This window comes from Pelobates fuscus, chromosome 1 (assembly GCF_036172605.1).
Source record: "Pelobates fuscus isolate aPelFus1 chromosome 1, aPelFus1.pri, whole genome shotgun sequence".
Taxonomy (NCBI): Eukaryota; Metazoa; Chordata; class Amphibia; order Anura; family Pelobatidae; genus Pelobates; species Pelobates fuscus.
In genome coordinates this window covers 116,116,527-116,136,926 of record NC_086317.1, presented here as the reverse complement: position 1 = coordinate 116,136,926, position 20,400 = coordinate 116,116,527, and the positions used below count along the sequence as shown (strand labels likewise).

General features: G+C 42.0%; 1 protein-coding gene across 1 annotated transcript in view; it reads right to left on the bottom strand.

The window, feature by feature from the left end:
- The window catches only part of ASMTL (acetylserotonin O-methyltransferase like), a 58,853-nt gene that overhangs the window by 13,991 nt on the left and 24,462 nt on the right, over nucleotides 1-20,400 (bottom strand). The window contains exons 2-9 of the mRNA XM_063450180.1: nucleotides 20,036-20,160; nucleotides 18,672-18,803; nucleotides 17,141-17,188; nucleotides 15,774-15,838; nucleotides 14,234-14,298; nucleotides 4,267-4,375; nucleotides 2,604-3,021; nucleotides 727-889 (exon numbers count right to left, since the gene is read on the bottom strand). Of these exons, the coding sequence (XP_063306250.1) occupies nucleotides 727-889; nucleotides 2,604-3,021; nucleotides 4,267-4,375; nucleotides 14,234-14,298; nucleotides 15,774-15,838; nucleotides 17,141-17,188; nucleotides 18,672-18,803; nucleotides 20,036-20,128 (1,093 nt within the window). The 5' untranslated portion in view covers nucleotides 20,129-20,160. The remainder of the gene's footprint in view (nucleotides 1-726; nucleotides 890-2,603; nucleotides 3,022-4,266; nucleotides 4,376-14,233; nucleotides 14,299-15,773; nucleotides 15,839-17,140; nucleotides 17,189-18,671; nucleotides 18,804-20,035; nucleotides 20,161-20,400) is intronic.

Genomic DNA, 20,400 nt, shown 5'->3' with positions numbered 1-20,400 from the left:
CCAGTTCTTATCTGTTTATTCTGGGCTATATATTGAAATATAAACATTAGGTACATGCAATATTCAGATTCTAATACTGCACCAAAATGCACCAAATTGAAATATGATTTAAGTATACCACTGCTTATTTTGTTCAGCTGTAAAAGTGGTGATCGAGAAATAAAATACTACAAAGCAGACCCTTATTTACTCAGCCGTAAAATGTAGGGAATTCATCAAATAACCGATTGCTGTATTGGAAAATAGCTGTCTTGGAGAAATATCCCAATTTAGCAAACTTGACCTAGAATTTTCAAATACCCTGGTGAATTCCCAACAATGCATGGCTGTATTTGTATTTTAGTGTTCTAGCCTTACCAATAATTAGAAGAAGCTGTGAACCAGAATAGCATCCTTATTACAAATGTACCTAGTGCGCCATGGTTGTAGTAGCCAACTCCAAAATTGTAAAAGGAAGAAAAGTAAGGGCACACAGGATCTGATCACAGTGCCTTTATTCCCACAGGGTTAACAGCAGCAATGTTTCAGCTCATGGGACTTGAAGGGATGGATTTTCTAAATTTACATTCTGGCTGTTTGAAAATCAGGAAAAAATCAAATTGGTGCATTCCAAGTGTAGCTCTAGCAATTTAACTTGTGGAAATCAACTGCCTGAAGACATGTCCCAACCAATACTTTGCCATCAAGAATAACAGTTCATGGAAATAAATTACCAATAAGATTCACCTTGATGTGTTTTCTCGAGCAGGCCAAGGGCAACACAAGCATCAAGAATCCGCTCTGTTCCACGTACGGAAGCATTAATCATATCTGCAATTTCAACGGCCTTCGAGGTACCATTTTCTTTCAACTTATCAAAGATCTTAAATTTAGATGCCACAAACAATGCCTATACACAGAAGAAGAAACAAGAAAATCAAGAGACAACAAACTAAGTTGAACATTTCAAAACAGTTTTTTAAGATAATAATCTGTTTAGATAATGAAGTTTAGATTGAGAAGTACCTGGAGAACTGACCACTTGATACAGATGAATATAAAGTTTTAAGAACATTTAACCATTTTTGGAAAGTTGTGGTTTAGTAAATCTGCTACCTCTACTGTAGAGAAAAAAAAGTTTCATAACACATTTGCAGCGTTTTTTAATTTAAATATATTGCCTGATTCAAAACAAGAACCTAGAACAAATTTGATGGACAGATTTTTATAAGTGGAAACCCAAGGCAAAACAAACACATACTGAGAACAAACAAAAGGTTAACCTAAAGTTCATCACAACTTTAAAAGGGCACACTAATCACTACAGCTTGCTGATTTGTAAATTAAATTGCATACAGGTTTATGTATTTTTGTAGCCTTGCTTTTCATTTATTTGTTGTACTAACCATCTAGTGAGCTATTAAAAGTTTTGGTTTTAGGGTATAGATAGTTCTCTGCCATATGAATTAAATCACTTTGTTTATGAAGCCTTAGCCACACCTTCTCTGGCTGGGACTCACACAACCTGCCTACACACTTCCTGAAACAGAGCTCAATTTCTTTTCTGTGTGTGATTAAAGTTAAATTGAAAGAGCAGGAAATAAGAACCTCTGAAATAAACACAATGTACTGTAAAAATAAAACCTTTTTATAACGTTTGCTAGGGATATATAAACAAAGTGATTTAACTACTAAAAGGCAGAGCATTGAGCACCAAGATTGCAGGGTTATGATCTAGGCACCAAAACTGCTTCTTAAAGGGTCACTTGAACCTTTTTTAGCAATATTTTTTTGCTTAGTAAGTTACACCCCACAAATGCTAAAATAAAATAAGCAATAACTCACCTGAAATCCAGCAACAGCCGAAGCTCCCGGTGCTGCTCAGCCTCCCCTAATCTGACGTCACAGTTGCCATTGACAGGTCGAATCAAAAGGCGAGCTCAGGGCCAGCAAGGAGATGGGGAGAAAGAGTGGGGAGGAAAGGGAGACAGGGAGGGAACTTAAAAACAAACAAACAAAAACAGAAGGTTTAGGGAGGCAAAAGGGTTGCAGTGATAGAGACTGGGGCTACACAAGCTTCCACTTGCAGGCTCTGCATGTAAAGGGGGCAGCAGGGAACATCTGATGCCAGTGTGCAGTGCTTGCTGACAATAAGTCAATTTTGCACATAAACACAGCTTCTCCAGGATGCCAAAAATCACATGTGCAGGGGTTGAAAACAGCCCCAGAACAAAAGTTCAAATATCTCTGGATGTGCAGTGTTCCAAGCTGAAACACTGTACATTTAGATTCCTTCCTCCATGACCACTTCAAAAAGCAAAAGTGATCATGGATTTTGGAGTAACATTTTAAGCTAAATTTGGTGCTTAGAGTATCTTAGCCTTTGTAATTCAAGCCTATGTAAGTTTTGTTTTAGGCTATTTATATACAAAGTTACGACACAAAATACACACTATCATAATAAAGACTAAACCCTAAAAACTAAAGTTCATGAGAGATGTTTGACCGTTCATAGTTTTTGTTTTAGATGAACAAAGGAACATATGGTGAGCAATTTTGTTAGATTTTATATTTTTACAGTTACAAATAAAACAATATATCTTTACTGCATACGGATATTATACCTTAGATGCTTTAAATCCATCCAAAAGTTTGAGGATATTTGATGGGAGTTTACAATCTTTTCTTGGTTTTTCTACAATTCCATTCTGGAACCCTGATGTATATTGCAAAGAACAGTCCAAATCTTCGCTACTATAGCCAGGAACGCTCTTTTCTTCTAAAATGTTATTTCCTTCAAATAATGATCTCTGGCTGGTGCAGTCTGTCTCCACATCACTTAAGTTTTCAAATGTCTCTACGTAAGGAATCGAGTCATGCTTCACTCTGTGAATGGTGCTTTTAGATGGCGGGTAGTAGATTTCAGTTAGTTTTTTGCAGAAGTGATTCAGAGGAAATCCTACGACATTTAAGAAATCCCCATGGACACATTCGACAAGCATCCCTCCTAACGACTGGATCCCATATCCCCCTGCTTTATCCCTGTCAAGAAAAAAAACAAAAGTCAAATTTAAAGTAATTAGTAAAACTTGCTAATATTACAGTTTTCATAAGCTACTGCAATGTTCTTGATTAGATTAGTATTCAGGAAAGTGCTTGTGGTATCATTAGGGTTTACATAGCGACAACCTTTGCAGCAATAAAACAGTGGGAACAGCAAGTAATCAATAAACATATTAAATGTGGATAGATAGATAGATAGATAGGGCTTTTATAAAACTTCAAATTCCCTATGATTTTCACATTCTATTTCTTTTAAACAACTTCTGTCCTGTTTAGCAAAGTATATTCGTTTTCAGATTAATCCATAAACCTAAAAAGGTCACAGTAGTTAAGTTTATTTATGGTTTTTCACCAATTTAATAAAATATGCCTTAAAAATAGTAGAGTGATGATCAAATCCAAATGTTCAGGTTTTAACAAATCAACATTTCCTTAAAAAGTTACTCCAAGCACAATGACTACTTCAGCTTTTTTTTTTTTAAGTGGTCATTATGCCTGGAGTCTATATGTGCAATGTTTCGCTGTGAAAAGTGCACATTCAGAGTTTAACTCCTTGGGTGCTGGAAGTGTAACTTCACCTCTGGCAGGGTCGTGGGGTGTCATCAGTCAGCCCAGAGCGAATGTCAATCCTGTACAAATTTTATTTTGCTCAGTGTGCCATTCATTGGCTGAGAGCAATCAGCTGATGCTCTCATCCAATGAATGGCGACTGCATTGGCTCTAGCTCGTAACCAGTTGGGAGAGATTACCAGGAAAGATTTAAAAAAGAAATCCTATTAGCTATGACCTAATTAATTTGAAACAACTTTATTGATTGAAATTTGTATTTATTTTTTAAAAAGGAGGTGCTATTAAAAGAAAAGGTGATAATATGTATATACAAGCACAGGCGTTATGTAAAATTGCCTAGTGATAAGCATAAAAGTGCAGAGATGTCCAAGAAACGTAGGACAACACATACTTAAACTTGAGAACCATAGCCATAAACATAAGGGACTAGTGGTCACAAAAATAAATACATTTGAGGGGATAAATGTGGGGAACAGTTAGGATTGAGCAGTAAAACCTGATAAACTGGGTGAAAGGTGTAAGATAAATATATAAATACATGCATACAAGGTAAGAAGGGCAGCATTTGTTAAAATGCTTACACCTCAGTAAAAGAAAGGGTTTACTACAGAAATATTCAGAAAGTAAGTACTTGGTAATGATTTGCGTGCTTACATTGGTTCTCCGCTGTGAACATATTCCCATAGCAGATCCTCTGACAAATTTGCAAACTTTACCTTTGTTTCCTCATAAAAATCAATAATATTGGTCTCCAACTGATTATCTGTGGGAAAAAAAAATGCTGAGACTGAACAAGGAATAGGTTTAAATAAACATAGAATGTGACGGCAGATAAGAACCGTTCGGCCCATCTAGTCTGCCCAATTTTCTACATACATCAAAACAACTTTAGCTTAATGAAGTGGTTTTAGTGCACAGATAATGTTCCTGCATTTTCAGAGTTCAATTCTCTGCCATTTAGTAGTTAAATAATTTTGTTTAACCCCTTACGGACCAAACTTCTGGAATAAAAGGGAATCATGACATGTCAGGTGTCCTTAAGGGGTTAAATGAACACTATAGTCACCTAAATTACTTTAGCTAAATAAAGCAGTTTTAGTTATAGATAATTCCCCTGCATGTTCACTGCTCAATTCACTGTCATTTAGGAGTTAAATCACTTTGTTTCTGTTTATGCAGCCCTAGCCACACCTCCCCTGGCTATGATTGACAGAGCCTGAATGAAAAAAAAAACTGGTTTCACTTTCAAACAGATGTCATTTACCTTAAACAATTGTATCTCAATCTCTAAATTGAACTTTAATCATATACAGGAGGCTCTTGCAGGGTCTAGCAAGCTATTAACATAGCAGGGTTTAAGAGAATCTTAATTAAACAGAACTTGCAATAAAGAAAGCCTAAATAGGGCTCTCTTTACAGGAAGTGTTTATGGAAGGCTGTGCAAGTCACATGCAGGGAGGTGTGACTAGGGTTCATAAACAAAGGGATTTAACTCCTAAATGGCAGAGGATTGAGCAGTGAGGCTGTGTAACGGAATGCAGTATATTAGTCCACGATATCCGTTGGTATATTCAGGTAATCCACAGTCAGAGCAGAAAGCACGGCAATATTCCCCAATCCTCCCAATAACCGGACGAAACACAGTTTGGGAGTCAACTAACTTGCTTTATTCACAGACTTCCATATTTATGCAGTTCCCCTTGCAAGGGGTTTCCTTACAGATGTTACAGGGGATTTCTCCCATCAGGCATTGTAATTATCCCAACAGGCATTGCTGCACGAGAGGGATACTCCCACTAAAATGGACGATTAAGTGGATTATCCCCTCGTGGAGCAAAACCGACAATTTACACAGAAATCCATATTTTATAAATTTTTACTCGCTTTTAGACGAATGACCGTTCGGTAGATAGCTGGGGTCGGCGGGCACATTTAGTGAGAATACCGCTCCGATCCCAGCTAAACTAACCGAACGCCGCACAAAATACGTTAAAACATTGAGTTCGGTTTAAAAGTACCGAACATATATGGGGAACAGAATGTACCGAACGCGGAACTCCCGAACGCTCTGGAAGTCCAGCGGTGTTCGGATCATTGAGTAGCCGTTTTCAGTTCCAGGCTCTCGACGACCGAACACCGCTGCAGAGACAAAGGATCCAAGATGGCCGACCGCCGCATGGTTGGTAGCCGAACGACGGCCACCTAGGAGAGCCCTTAATTACCGATTGCAACATTGTTGCAATCGGTTAATTGATGCCACACGACTGGTGAGTGGGTGGTCTACCTGGGGAGCCCGCATTCGTATGGCGAACGGCCTGGATAGCCGTGTTTCGTCAAACGAAAGGGATTTGTATGCTGGCAGCGTACGGCTGCCAGCATGCGAACGGCCATAATACGGTACATACACAGGTTAAAATATACAGTACATATTCAGCCTACAGACAACCTTTACTAACTACAGTCCAGAAGTGGCTAGGTTTGCCACAATGCTCCCCCAGAACCAAGCCGGCATACACAGTCTGATCCCAACGGATCGGCTTGGGGATGTCCGGGGGAGTACTCACAGATCACTTCTCGAGTTCAGTCTGTCTGGATAACCCGTCGGCGTTACCGTTTTGCTTTCCTGGGCGGTAATGGATGGTAAAGTCAAAGGGCTGCAGCGCCAAACTCCAGCGCAGCAGCCTGGCATTGTCCCCAGGCACACGGTTCAACCACACCAACGGGTTGTGATCTGTGAGTAATGAAAAAGGTTGTCCATACAAATACGGCTGTAACTTTTTAAGGGCCCACACCACGGCCAGCCATTCTTTCTCAATGGCGGCGTAGCTCACTTCACGAGGCAACAGCTTTCGGCTTAAGTAGGCTACGGGATGTTCTCCGCCATCGGCTCCCACTTGGCTCAGCACTGCCCCCAATCCAAACATTGAAGCGTCTGTGTGAACAAGAAATCTTTTAGTTGGATCAGGAGCAGTTAACACAGGAGCATTAGTTAGAACTGTCTTGAGTTGTTGGAATGCCTGTTCACACTCTGGGGCCCAGACAACCAGTCGGGGAAGGTTCTTTTTGGTCAGGTCCGTTAGGGGTTTGGCCAGGGTGCTGTAGTCGGGAACAAACTTCCTGTAATAGCCAGCCGTCCCTAGGAACGCCAGCACTTGAGTCTTAGTCCTGGGGGTAGGCCACTTGGCTACGGCCTCAATCTTGGCTGGCTCGGGTCTCTGCTGCCCACACCCTACTCGGTGTCCCAGATACTGCACCTCGGCCATACCTATGTGGCACTTACTAGGTTTTAACTTTAACCCAGCTTCCCCAATACGGTCTAAGATCGCCCCTATATGGCGTAGGTGATCTTCCCAGGTCTGGCTAAAGATGGCTATGTCATCTAAATAGGCACAGGCATACTCCTGAAAGCCGTCCAGTAGCCGATCTACCATCCGCTGAAAGGTAGCCGGAGCATTTTTCATTCCGAAAGGCATGACCTTGAACTGGTACAGGCCAAACGGAGTGACAAACGCCGACTTGGGGATTGTGTCATCGGCTAGAGGAATTTGCCAGTATCCCTTACACAAGTCAATGGTAGTGAGATACTGGCCCCGTGCCATCTTATCTAACAGCTCGTCTATCCGGGGCATCGGGTAGGCATCAGACACCGTTTTGTCATTTAGCCTCCGGTAGTCGACGCAGAATCGGGTGGTGCCATCCTTTTTAGGCACCAGGACTACCGGCGATGCCCAGGGGCTATCGGAGGGTTCGATAACCCCTAGCTGTATCATTTCGTCTAACTCGGCTTTCATATGGGTTCTGACTGATTCCGGAACCCTATATGGAGCCTGTTGCATAGGTAGCTGTCCCGGGGTTTCTACTCGGTGGGTGGCTAGCGGAGTGTATCCAGGTAAATTAGAGAAGGTAGCCCCTTTAGCTACAATCAGCGCTTGTACCTGGGCACGCTCATGGGCGCTTAGCCGCTCTCCCAGCTGAACTCCCCGGGAGGGCTCTATCGGTTCTTCTGGTTCTAGTAGGTCAGGTAGGGGCAGGTTCTCCTGATCTTCTAAGGAGGAGGCACAGATCGCCGTCACATCTTCTATTCTCTCATGGTAGGGTTTGAGCATGTTCACGTGGAGCATGCGTCTCTTCCCTACCCCTGAGCAGGGGCCAATCACATAGGTAGTGTCGCATCGCTGCTCCACTACCTGGTATGGGCCTTGCCAGATGGCCTGCAGCTTGTCTGTGTGGACGGGTTTTAAAATTAACACCTTCTGTCCCACCTGAAAGCTGCAGTCCCTGGCTCCTCTATCGTACCAGCGTCGCTGGCGTTGCTGAGCCGCCTGGAGGTTGGTGTGCACAGCCTGAGTCAGCGCCTCCAGACGGTCTCTGAACTCCAGTACGTAGGATACAATAGGGGTTTCGTTAGTGGTACTCTCTCCCTCCCAGTGTTCCCTAATCAAGTTCAAGGGTCCCCGCACCCTCCTCCCAAATAGTAACTCAAACGGGGAGAATCCTGTCGACTCCTGGGGAACCTCTCTATATGCAAAGAGTAGGTGAGGCAGGAACCTCTCCCAATCTTTGTGGGTCTCCCCGAACGTCCGAAGCATCTGCTTCAGCGTCCCGTTGAACCTCTCACATAGTCCATTGGACTGGGGGTGGTAGGCGGAATTAACTATTGGCTTAATGCCACATACCTTCCACATATGTTGGGTGACTTCGGCCGTAAATTGGGTGCCCCTGTCTGATATTATCTCTTGGGGAAACCCTACCCTGGAGAACACTTTCATTAAGGCTTCAGCTACGGTCTCCGCATGAATGTTAGTGAGGGCCACAGCCTCGGGGTACCTGGTGGCGTAGTCCACTATAGTTAAAATGTACTTTTTGCCAGAGGGACTGGGTTTTGGCAGGGGTCCTACTATGTCTACAGCTACCCTGCTGAAGGGCTCTGCGATAATGGGTAGGGGACATAGCTTGGCCTTGTGGCGATCCCCTCGTTTCCCTACTCGCTGGCAGACGTCGCAGGAGGTGCAATACTGCCGCACATCTTGAGAGATTCCGGGGCAGAAAAAGGCATGCGTTAAGCGGTATCGGGTACGGGTCATCCCTAGGTGTCCTGACAAGGGGATATCATGAGCGATTCTAAGTAGCTCCTGCCTATACTTCTGCGGTACCACTAACTGTTTGTTAGTCAAGGTGACAGCCCCCCCACGTCTTTTGCCGTGACACGGTATAATAACCCTTTCTCCCACGTGTACCGCTCCCCCTCTAGCCCTGCTTGGTCAGCTTGTGCCCGGTCCCTATATACTTGTAGGGTGGGGTCTGTCTGGACTTCGGTTGCAAAGGTAGTCGGGGTATCCCAGGACATGGAAGTCGGTTGGGGGTCATGGCCTCTTACCTGAGCCTCAGAGTGTATCGGTGTAGCCGTGGTGCGAGCATGTTGCTGTGTGGTTACGGGATGGGCCTCCTGGTACGGAGCCTGGGGAATAAAAGCGGAAGTCATCTGGCCCAAGTCATTCCCCAGTACAACATCTGCGGGTAAATTTTGCATAAGCCCCACTTCCACAGTTCCCTCTCCCACACCCCAATCCAAATGTACCTTGGCAGTGGGTAGCCGGTATACTGCTCCCCCTGCCACCCGCACTGCCACTGATCCGCCAGTGTGGGTTGCGCCTGTTACCAAATGCGGTGCAACCAAAGTTAGGGTGGCTCCTGAATCCCAGAGCCCTTGTACCTCCTTCCCCTCCAGGGTCACTAGCTGCCGATGATGTTGTCGGTTGTCGGTGGCTCGGACCGACATTACTTCGTGGAGCACCCCTAGAGGTTCCTCGATTTGAGCGCTCAACATTTCCTGGGTGGCTGGTGCTACCTGGTAGTGATGCGCAGCAGCCCTGGGTGTCAAATTTTGTCGCACCTGGTTCCAAGCTTGTCGGCTCCGGTTCTGCGTACACTCACGAGAAATATGCCCCCACTGCTTGCAGGTGTGACACTGAATGTTAGCCCGGCCATTGTATCGGGAAGGGGGTGGTGGATTATTCAGTGCTGGCCTGGACAGGGGTACTGTGGGGCCGGTAGGAGAAAAAGTATTGGGTGGCCCGGTAATCCGAGGGAGAGTCTTATTTTAGAGTCCGTGATGCCTCCTGGCATCAAAATGCTGATCCGCCAATCTAGCGGCTTCGGTTAGGGTGAGTGGTTTACGATCCCTCACCCATTCTTGTGCTTCTGGGGACAAACCATTAAAGAACTGCTCCAGCAGCATTAACTGCCGCAACTCTTCCATGTTAGTAGCGTTGCTGGCTTGTATCCAGCCTTGCGATGCTTGATCCAGCTTGTGCGCCCACTCTGCATGAGAATCTTTCTCAGGTTTGCGCAAGCCCCTGAACTTGCGCCGGTACGCCTCTGGGGTAATGGCATACCTCTCCAAGATCGCCCTCTTTACTTTAGGGTAATCCTTGCTGTCCTCTCGGGGCACAGCGCGGTAGGCTTCAGCTGCCCTACCCGATAATTTGCCTGCCAGTAGGGGTACCCATACTGCGGGTTCCAAGTCGTGCAAATCGCACAGCCTCTCGAAATCCTGTAAATACCCGTCGATCTCGTCCTTTTCTTCACAAAACGCTTTAAATGCGTGATGTGGGACTTTGGGTTTTACCGGTCCGTATATGGAGGCAGTAACAGACTCTGCCCTAGGCGGTGTCTCTGGTGTGCTGGTTGCCATCAGATAATCATGCACATCTGATATCAGCACGGTCAATATTTCCAAGGGTACTGGCTGTGGCAGAAACGCCAACCTGGTTCTTAGCTCTTTCTGGTATGGGGTCTCTTCCATGGCTGGTGGAGGTGTAGCGCTGCTTGCTCTGTCTCCTTCCATCAGTTCAGCGATCAGCACAGCTTTAGATTTGTTGCTGGCTATCTTACCCCTGGCTTCCAGTAGCTCTTTTAAAGTCTGCCGTTTCAGTATGGTGTAATCAATCTCCATACGAATTGCCCTTGCTTTCCTTGTTCGGTAGTTTCCAGTTTATACGAACACTGCTTTTTCGGCTGTAAGGTTCGGATCCCGTCGCTTGCCACCAATTGTAACGGAATGCAGTATATTAGTCCACGATATCCGTTGGTATATTCAGGTAATCCACAGTCAGAGCAGAAAGCACGGCAATATTCCCCAATCCTCCCAATAACCGGACGAAACACAGTTTGGGAGTCAACTAACTTGCTTTATTCACAGACTTCCATATTTATGCAGTTCCCCTTGCAAGGGGTTTCCTTACAGATGTTACAGGGGATTTCTCCCATCAGGCATTGTAATTATCCCAACAGGCATTGCTGCACGAGAGGGATACTCCCACTAAAATGGACGATTAAGTGGATTATCCCCTCGTGGAGCAAAACCGACAATTTACACAGAAATCCATATTTTATACATTTTTACTCGCTTTTAGACGAATGACCGTTCGGTAGATAGCTGGGGTCGGCAGGCACATTTAGTGAGAATACCGCTCCGATCCCAGCTAAACTAACCGAACGCCGCACAAAATACGTTAAAACATTGAGTTCGGTTTAAAAGTACCGAACATATATGGGGAACAGAATGTACCGAACGCGGAACTCCCGAACGCTCTGGAAGTCCAGCGGTGTTCGGATCATTGAGTAGCCGTTTTCAGTTCCAGGCTCTCGACGACCGAACACCGCTGCAGAGACAAAGGATCCAAGATGGCCGACCGCCGCATGGTTGGTAGCCGAACGACGGCCACCTAGGAGAGCCCTTAATTACCGATTGCAACATTGTTGCAATCGGTTAATTGATGCCACACGACTGGTGAGTGGGTGGTCTACCTGGGGAGCCCGCATTCGTATGGCGAACGGCCTGGATAGCCGTGTTTCGTCAAACGAAAGGGATTTGTATGCTGGCAGCGTACGGCTGCCAGCATGCGAACGGCCATAATACGGTACATACACAGGTTAAAATATACAGTACATATTCAGCCTACAGACAACCTTTACTAACTACAGTCCAGAAGTGGCTAGGTTTGCCACAGGCTGCAGGGGCATGTTCTACACAACAAAACTGCTTCATTAAGCTAAAGTTGTTCAGGTGACTATAGTGTCCTTTTAAGCAGCCCTATCCACACCTAGCTTTGACTAAAATGCCTCCCTATATATATTGAAAGAGGCCCGATATTTAAACATCTCTTATTGCATAGTGTGTTCAAAGGAACATTGCAAGCACCATAACCACTACTGCTGTAGTAGTTATGGTGCCAGACGTGCCCAGTGCACCTCTCCCAATGTAAGGACAGTTTGACAATTTACCTGGGGAACACTGGTCACAGCCCCCTGCCTTCCCTACCAACCCCGATAATCTCATCCCTAGGGTTAAGCATTGCGGGAGGCCTACTGCGCATATGCATGGAAAGCATGAAGATGAAGACTCTTAGTCCTGCAAACAATGACGGCAATAAGAAGCATGGCTAGCAGACACCTAAATGCAGTTTTTCTGCGTAACATAAACAGAGCTGTCTTTAAGTAGCAATGCAAACACTACCTTTTTACAGATAAGGTAGTGTTTACACTGTACAAACTGCAGGCACAGTTGTTTTGCACCTAAACAATTGCATTAACCTGTAGTGGTTCTGGTGTTGAGTGTCCTTTTAACACCAGAGGTCTGGTAGATCTTACCTGTTTGCTGAAGTCAGACCTAACATTTTGAGAGATGTAGAAATGGGTCTCTCATAGAAAACTATGGAAAAGTTCTAACAATGAAACAATTACCAATGACATTTTTCTGCTGATGCCACTGGTTTCCAAGGTGATTGCTTCACTTTTAGAACATTACTGTAGGACATAAATGATTCATCTCTCCTCTAATAGGTTACTGCTGGTTTCACATGTCAGGTTCCTGATCATTTTATTTGGGTGCTGCATGCAGTCAATTTAACCCCTTAAGGACCAAACTTCTGGAATAAAAGGGAATCATGACATGTCACACATGTCATGTGTCTTTAAGGGGTTAAGCAAGTCTGATTAATGCAGAATATGCAAGAAGAAGGGATAAAACATCAAAATGAAACAGTTGGGGTGGGTAAGGGGTAGAAATGCAGTTTGTTCAGGGACCTGAAAATGCAGATATGGAGAAACCATGAAAATAAAATGTAAATAAAAAGTTAGTAAAAATCACATTCTATTAATATGTATGTGATCTTTGGAAACAGGTTTTAACCATTATGATTTATAATAAAGTAGCAGTTCTATCCAACAAAGGAAAAAAGTAGAAAAAGTGCCAACTATGCATCACGCTGTCAATTATGTCACAAAGTACGGAAAAGGTCATTGAACAGCAGCTCTCAACTTTATCTGTGTATGCTTTTGCAAATCTGCTAGCAAAAGGTAGTTTCCTAGTTCCCTTGGTCACTTTTGGGTTACTGATTTACTTCAACAGAAGACTAGACAGAGAGGAGAGATTAGGAGTTTAAGAAAATTATAGTGCTACAAGAACAGGAAATACAATTATCCAAAGACAAACATTATTTAAAATCAAAGAAGAGAAATATCAGACTAACCAGTAGGTCAGCATGGTTCAGTACGAGCACTAGAACTGGTATATGGCATAACCCTGTACAGACAGGTCCAGCAGATGTAGTGTTGAGAATTCAAACAAAAATGAAACAAGGTATTCACAGACATCTACTGTTACAAAGATATGCAAACTAACCAACTATCCTCCAAGTGGAAACTGTCCCTTTAAATTGTAACAAATAGTGCCAAGGTATCTCAAACACAGCTTTATTGACCTGAAATGTCACCGAGAGGGCCCACGATCATTAATCAAAAATAAAAAAAGGACAAAAGATATAGAGATAACTCTCTGTTTCTGAACTACCTAACTTTTTAAAAACTGTGAAGACGGGGTCTATGTTCCAGTCATCAAATTATAGGAAGCCTACTTGGTATTAGTTGTTTTAATATACATTTTTGTATGAAGAACCCCCCCCCCCCCCCACACACATATCAGTACAATTAAGTGACTGACAACCTCAGGTGTTGAAACGCCCAATTACAAACAAGGGTTTCAAAGCAGACTCCCTCTATAAGTCTATCCTTACTGTATACTGTCTCAAATATGGCTAAGAAGACAGCAATAGCTAACTAGATAGAAATGCCAGTTGAATTCACCAAAACCTCATTCACCAGGTGGATTATTCCTGTGATCTACATTAACATACAACTATATGGCTACATACAGAAAACACCACAGCTGCAGTGTGAAAGCAGCCTACTGAAAATCATAGTATAGAATAGAAACATAGCAAAGGGCTAGCTAAATTCCCCCATACCTCAGTCAGTAGGTAAGCAGTTCCTGGGAACTAAATTTCTGAGCTAACACAAGCACCTTTGTAACGGAATATTTAAAGGGACTTGGGGAATAGTTGGTTAGTCCGCACATTTTTCGTAACAGTAGAAGTGGAAACATTATGTGAATATCTGGTTTCATTGTTACATATTGATTTTTGTTTGAACACTAGATCTACTGGACCTGTATCTACAGAATCCAGTATAATTGAAAGTTTTTTAAATTTTTCATTTAAAATTAGAATGATAATAATTAAAAAAAAAAAAAAAAAAAATAGAATGGATTTTAAAACCTTACCTTTGTTGCTTTTGCAGTGAACAATTGCGACACCTGTGAACACACTATGCTCTTTACCATTCAACCTAAAGTCAAAAAAGGTACAATATTTTAACCCACAGCAGACAGTATATTTTGAGAGATGTGATACAGCTCAACGAAAGACAACATTCTATGACAGGAGCAATGTTTTTAGTCAATATCTGTGTTTTGGGCTGGCATCGGTTCATGAGATTTGTAGTTTGGCAAGTGTTAGTGTCAGAAGGACATGACTTCATATCACCTCCACCTGATGCTCTGTTTGAATGTTAAGTTAGAAAGCAAGTAAATTCCAGAAGCAGTCACTAATCTCACAGTAAGCAGAGACAGCATGTTCTGTCAGTAGATGCCAAGGAAAGAATGATTAATTTCACTTCTAGACAGTACTTTGCAGACATCAGGTACTCAAAGGTTTAATGAAACAAGCGTCTGGCTCTATAAATGTAGAGAAATTTGTCTAGCCCTGAACCCAACACTATAGGCAGCATACTTGCACATTTAACCCCTTAGGGACCAAACTCTATTCTATACTGTCATTACAATTTATCAACATACACCCTATACCAAAATGGCATGTTCCACTTATTGAGGTCTGCCAACTCCAACTAGCCGTACAATGTTCTTCCGTTCTAAAATAAGATCCTTAAAGAACAGTGTCAAGATGAAATAGGTCATCACTGGTCTTTAATTAACCCCTTAAGGACACATGACATGTGTGACATGTCATTATTCCCTTTTATTCCAGAAGTTTGGTCCTTAAGGGGTTAAGGGTTTAATAAATAATGAACAGTTGAAGACTTTCCAGTTCAATCTTTTGGGCCTCAATCTTGCAAACAGAAGAGTTAGAACGTAAGTTTGTTTAAGCAGGGTTCACAACACTGTGCGTCCAACTAGTCTTGTTGCAAATACATGTCTGTTACTTTACCTATTGTACAGTGCTACGGAATTAGTTGGCGTTATTAAAAATAAGAATACATAATCCAAAAGAAACCTAAAGTGTGAAAGTACAGTACATTTAGAGAGACAATGACATGCACACAGTTTGCAGTAGTCTTGTACAAAAAAATATGTTGCTGCTGGTTTCTCTTAACCAAACTCCTTTTATTCCACACTTGAACACAGATTTACAATGATTTTCCAGGAGCAAGACTCCACAAGTAAATACCAGATGGGTGGATTGGGTGTAGTTTAACCACTTAAGGACCAAACCTCTGGAATAAAAGGGAATCATGACATGTCACACATGTAGTGTGTCCTTAAAGGGTTAAAACTAATTTGATTCAGACTCGTCCACGTCTAGTACGTAGAGCAGAGTACATTAAATTCCCAGTGGTAAACAATAGCTTTTCTTCCAAAAAGAATTTAGAAACTTTCTATTTCAGACAGATTTCCAAAAACCACTATGCCTTTGCAATATATTATTGTTGTTTCTTCTACAATTGTGTAATTTTTTTTTCAATTGTATTTCAAACCTCTTTAAGATCAGCTATCCTTAAAAGAAAGAAATAAAAGGGCTGCCTACATTGATAGCATATTATATGCATCTTGTTTATCCAATGGTTTTTCCAGGATTGCATCTTCCAAAGTCTGTAAGATATTTCAGAAAACCTCAAATTAGAAAACAAATACATCTTGCATACATTAAGTATTACATCTATACTACAAGAGTGAGTTTATTCAATCAAAAGGGAAATTCTTGTTTGTGTAAGGCTATTACCACTAATTTTCATTTCATACCAAACAGGTTCTCACACACCACTGGCAGCCACTAAAAAACACATGACTAGTGTTTATGATCAGAATTGCTGTCTTATACATCATAACAGAGCTATTCACTAAAATGAAAATTGCTGAGCATTCAAAGTATATTTCAAATTTTAGAAAAAAACAAAACAGCCGAACTGAAAGCATAGCTGACTTGGATAATTTCTACAATTCAGCCAATGTGACCTTAAATGTGAAATACACTTTGAATTTTTACAATTCTAACTTTAGTAAATCATTCTGAACATCTTTTGATTAAAGGACCACTATAGTGCCAGGGAAACAAACTTATTTTCCTGGCACTATAGTGTTAATAGGGCCCCCCACCCTCATGGCAACCCTCCCGCCGGTCTGAAGGGGGAGGAAGGTGTCCCTTGGCGCTCTCCTCCCTCTTCCACTGAATGTGCATGGCGGCAATAGCCCAGCGCGCATTCAATCAGTCCATAGGAAAGCATTTCTCAATGCTTTCCTACGGACGCTGGCGTCTTCTCACTGTGAAAATCACAGTGAGAAGCACGGAAGCGCCTCTATCGGCTGCCAGTGAGACAGCCACTAGAAGCTGGATTAACCCTATTGTAAACATTGTTTCTCGGAAATGTTTACAGCAGGCAGGGTTAACCCTAGATGGACTTCATTGAGCTGAAGTGGACTGGGTGCCTATAGTGGTCCTTTAAGGTTGGAGTCAGTCTAGCATCAGTGGAAAGCCAGAAGTTCCTGAGTAGGAACTTCCTTAAACAGACACAGTAGCTTATTATGATCAGGATTATGCATTGGATTTGAGATAGAGCCAACCAATATGTCCCAGGACACAATACAGAAGACTAGTAATGTAAAGGCATCCAAACCACAGGAAGTCAAGAAAATTGACCACCTACAGTATGCCAAACACCAATTATAAATTGCAAATACAGTTGATAATGCAATAGTCAGAACTACTAATGCACATGCTTCAAATCTCAGTAGCATGCTTTTTTCCCCCCAATAAATAATCCCAGCTAAACGTGACCAATTGTAATATGTATTAGATATGAAAAAGTGATTGATGCAACCTGCAAGGTAAGTTAAGGCAACCAATGTTTAATTCTTACATTTTATTTCAACTGTAAGACATGATTTGTAACTTACCACAATAGTGTCTGCTCCAATAACAATGTCAGGTGTTTTAAGATGCTTCTGAAAATAGAACAAAGAGTGTACATTATGTATTACACTTAAACTCAGCCTTAACAACAGTACAGTAGAATAGCCTATGTATTTTTAATATTTAATATGCGTTTCTAACATTTGAATTGAAACAGAAATCCCAGGGAACTTATTTGCATAATATATGTACCACCATATAATTTCAAATAAATAACTTGAGTTACTAATATCTTTTTTTAAACAATACATACTAGACTCATGCACGGCAAAAACAATTGGTTTCTCCAGAAAAATGTTTGTTCAGACCAACAGAATTTAATACATGTCAGAACGTTTCATCCAAATTTTGTCCATGCAATCATTTCAGACCTAAGCAAAATCCCTCAGCAGTGCAAGTTTTAATCATGTTACAGCTGACTTGCTAGCCAGTCTCCACCATTTAAATGTAAAAAAAAAATAAACATTTTATGAATTGGTATTTAACAGGCAGAGACCATCAGTTAAAGGACCACTCTAGTGCCAGGAAAGCATACTCGCTTTCCTGGCACTAGAGTGCCCTGAGGGTGCCCCCACCCTCAGGGACCCCCTCCCGCCCCGGCTCTGGAAAGGGGAAAAGGGTTAAAACGTACCTTTTTCCAGCGCTGGGCGGGGAGCTCTCCTCCTCCTCTCCGCCTCCGTTCCTCCCCGTCGGCTGAATGCGCACGCGCGGCAAGAGCTGCGTGCGCATTCAGCCGGTCACATAGGAAAGCATTCATAATGCTTTCCTATGGACGCTTGCGTGCTATCACTGTGATTTTCACAGTGAGAATCACGCAAGCGCCTCTAGCGGCTGTCAATGAGACAGCCACTAGAGGAAATAGGGGAAGGCTTAACTAATTGATAAACATAGCAGTTTCTCTGAAACTGCTATGTTTATAAAAAAATTAGTTAACCCTAGCTGGACCTGGCACCCAGACCACTTCATTAAGCTGAAGTGGTCTGGGTGCCTAGAGTGGTCCTTTAACCCTTGCAGCCAATGAACATTGACCAAACTTGAAATGAGAAAATAACAGAATTAAAAGACCAGTTCACACTGAGAGAACCATAAACACCGGACACAGCAAGTAATTGCTTGTCAATGGTTTGACAAATACTGCTGCATGGTGCCTGGGAACTTCAGACGCTTCTATATGACAATGTAAAGCATTGTCGTTTCTGGAAAAATTAGTCAGACACCACACCTGTGGTGACTGACAAACAGAGAGCCACAAGTTGAACTTCCTTAAATGGATGCTCTAAGCATTAAAACCATTACATCTTAATGCTGTGGTTTTGGTGCATATATGTTGCCCCTTTTGTCTGGCAAAGTAAAACACCGCCATTACAAAACACCATAATGTTTACATTTTGCTGTCAGACTATATGTTGACATTAAGCCCAATTTGTAATAGAGTAAAACTTACTCTATCCTCAATGAATGTGGAGGAATACCCCTGATAAAACAAACAAGAAGAAGAGTATAGGTTATACTGACCAAATGCATGCGCCTGGCTACTTCCAGTGCCTTCTGTTTAGCTGTTTCGACTGCATAATCATGAGGTGCTGAAAATACAGACTTATCGAGCGTCTCTTTAAACCATGAAGGAACAACTTCAAATCGAAGTCCCTAAGCAACAAGAACAAAAATAAAAGTCATTTTATGTTATGATCCCACTTATGATCCCAATTTATTGCAATTTCAGATTAACATTTGCTTTTAAGTTGCTGCGATTGCAATAATATGCACCCTCGCAAGACCATTGCCCAGACCAGGAAGGCATTAATCAATCAGGATGCTGGAATAACGTTCTATGACAAGTACTGACATTACTTTATGGACAGAGAAGGAAGGGGTTTCAGTGCAATGTTTGTCAGTTATCCACTTTCTACATACTAAAATCGCTTAGCTGACATAAAACACCCCAAAACATTAGCTGTGTTCCTGATGATGCTATTGGAGGAAGAGAAGATACAGGGCAAGGTAGGGAGGATGCATATAAAAAAAATGTAAAAAAAAAAAATCTGCCCACTATAATTAACTCTATTCAAACACTGCACCTTGCGTATCAGGATATCCACTTCTACAGGCATACGTGCAATTACATATTATCTGTCTGTCTCTTCTTACTCCAATGGTGCTATTTTTTTTCCAACTCTGTTCAGTCACAGGGTACAAACTTACATCACATAGTGCAGTAAAGTAAACAGCAAAAGAGAAGTATGAGAGGGGTCAGACAGCAGACGTGGGTTAAGATGATCTAAATATTTTCATTAAAAAAATCTTACCTCCTGTGAAAATGGTTAATGCTAGGGCTCAAACAACCATTTGTTTTGTATTCGCTAGTATAAAGATGTATTCGGTAGTTTTTATTTAATGGTTTAATTGAAAAAAGTAACTTAATGTGCATGTGAATTGGGTCTTTTTGTTAAACATAATTGAATGCACAACACTAAATTCAGTATGTCAGACATAAATGGTCGCTATTGATATATTGCACTGATATACCCCGGTACATTTGCAATTTAATCAAATAATGTTATTTTGGAAATGTAGTATTTGACGAGGTTCTTTTGCTCCACATTTGTCATTACCCTCCCAGATATTTCCCCTAACGTGGGCCTCGTTTTAATAAGCTTTCCAAGTGATTCAATACTATTGGAAAAACGTTATGAATGATTTGTCAATAGAAGTCACCACTAAAGTCTATGGGAATATTTGTAGACAAATTGGGAAAGTTTACTAAAACGAGGACGCGGTTAGAGCCAACACCTGAATTTCCCTTTTCCCTTAAACTCTTATATGTTTTTTTTTTCCCCATGCATGCGGCTATTTTTTTACATTTTTTAAAAAATACTTACTACATTGGAAAGTATGTCTTGCCTTCGAGGAGATGCACTAGCCAGCACCACTCTTTTTCCTGCCAACTTTGAAATTACTGGGCTCAGCAACATTGTAAGTTATACTTCCTGGTCTCCTAACAAGCCTGCACAAAAAAAACATAAATTTTACTTACCGAAAATTTCTTTTTCCTGAAGATTAGAGGCAGTGCTTACACCATAGGGATATCCAATCTGGAGGGAAAAAACAGGCAGGCAAATCTCCAAACATTTTAACCCCTCCCCTAATTACCTCCTTTCCAATAAGTAGCAGCTCCTCCTGATCATCCCCAGACAATACATAAGCCAAATAGCTGCAAAATTACTGAGTTTATTAGAAAAAGGGG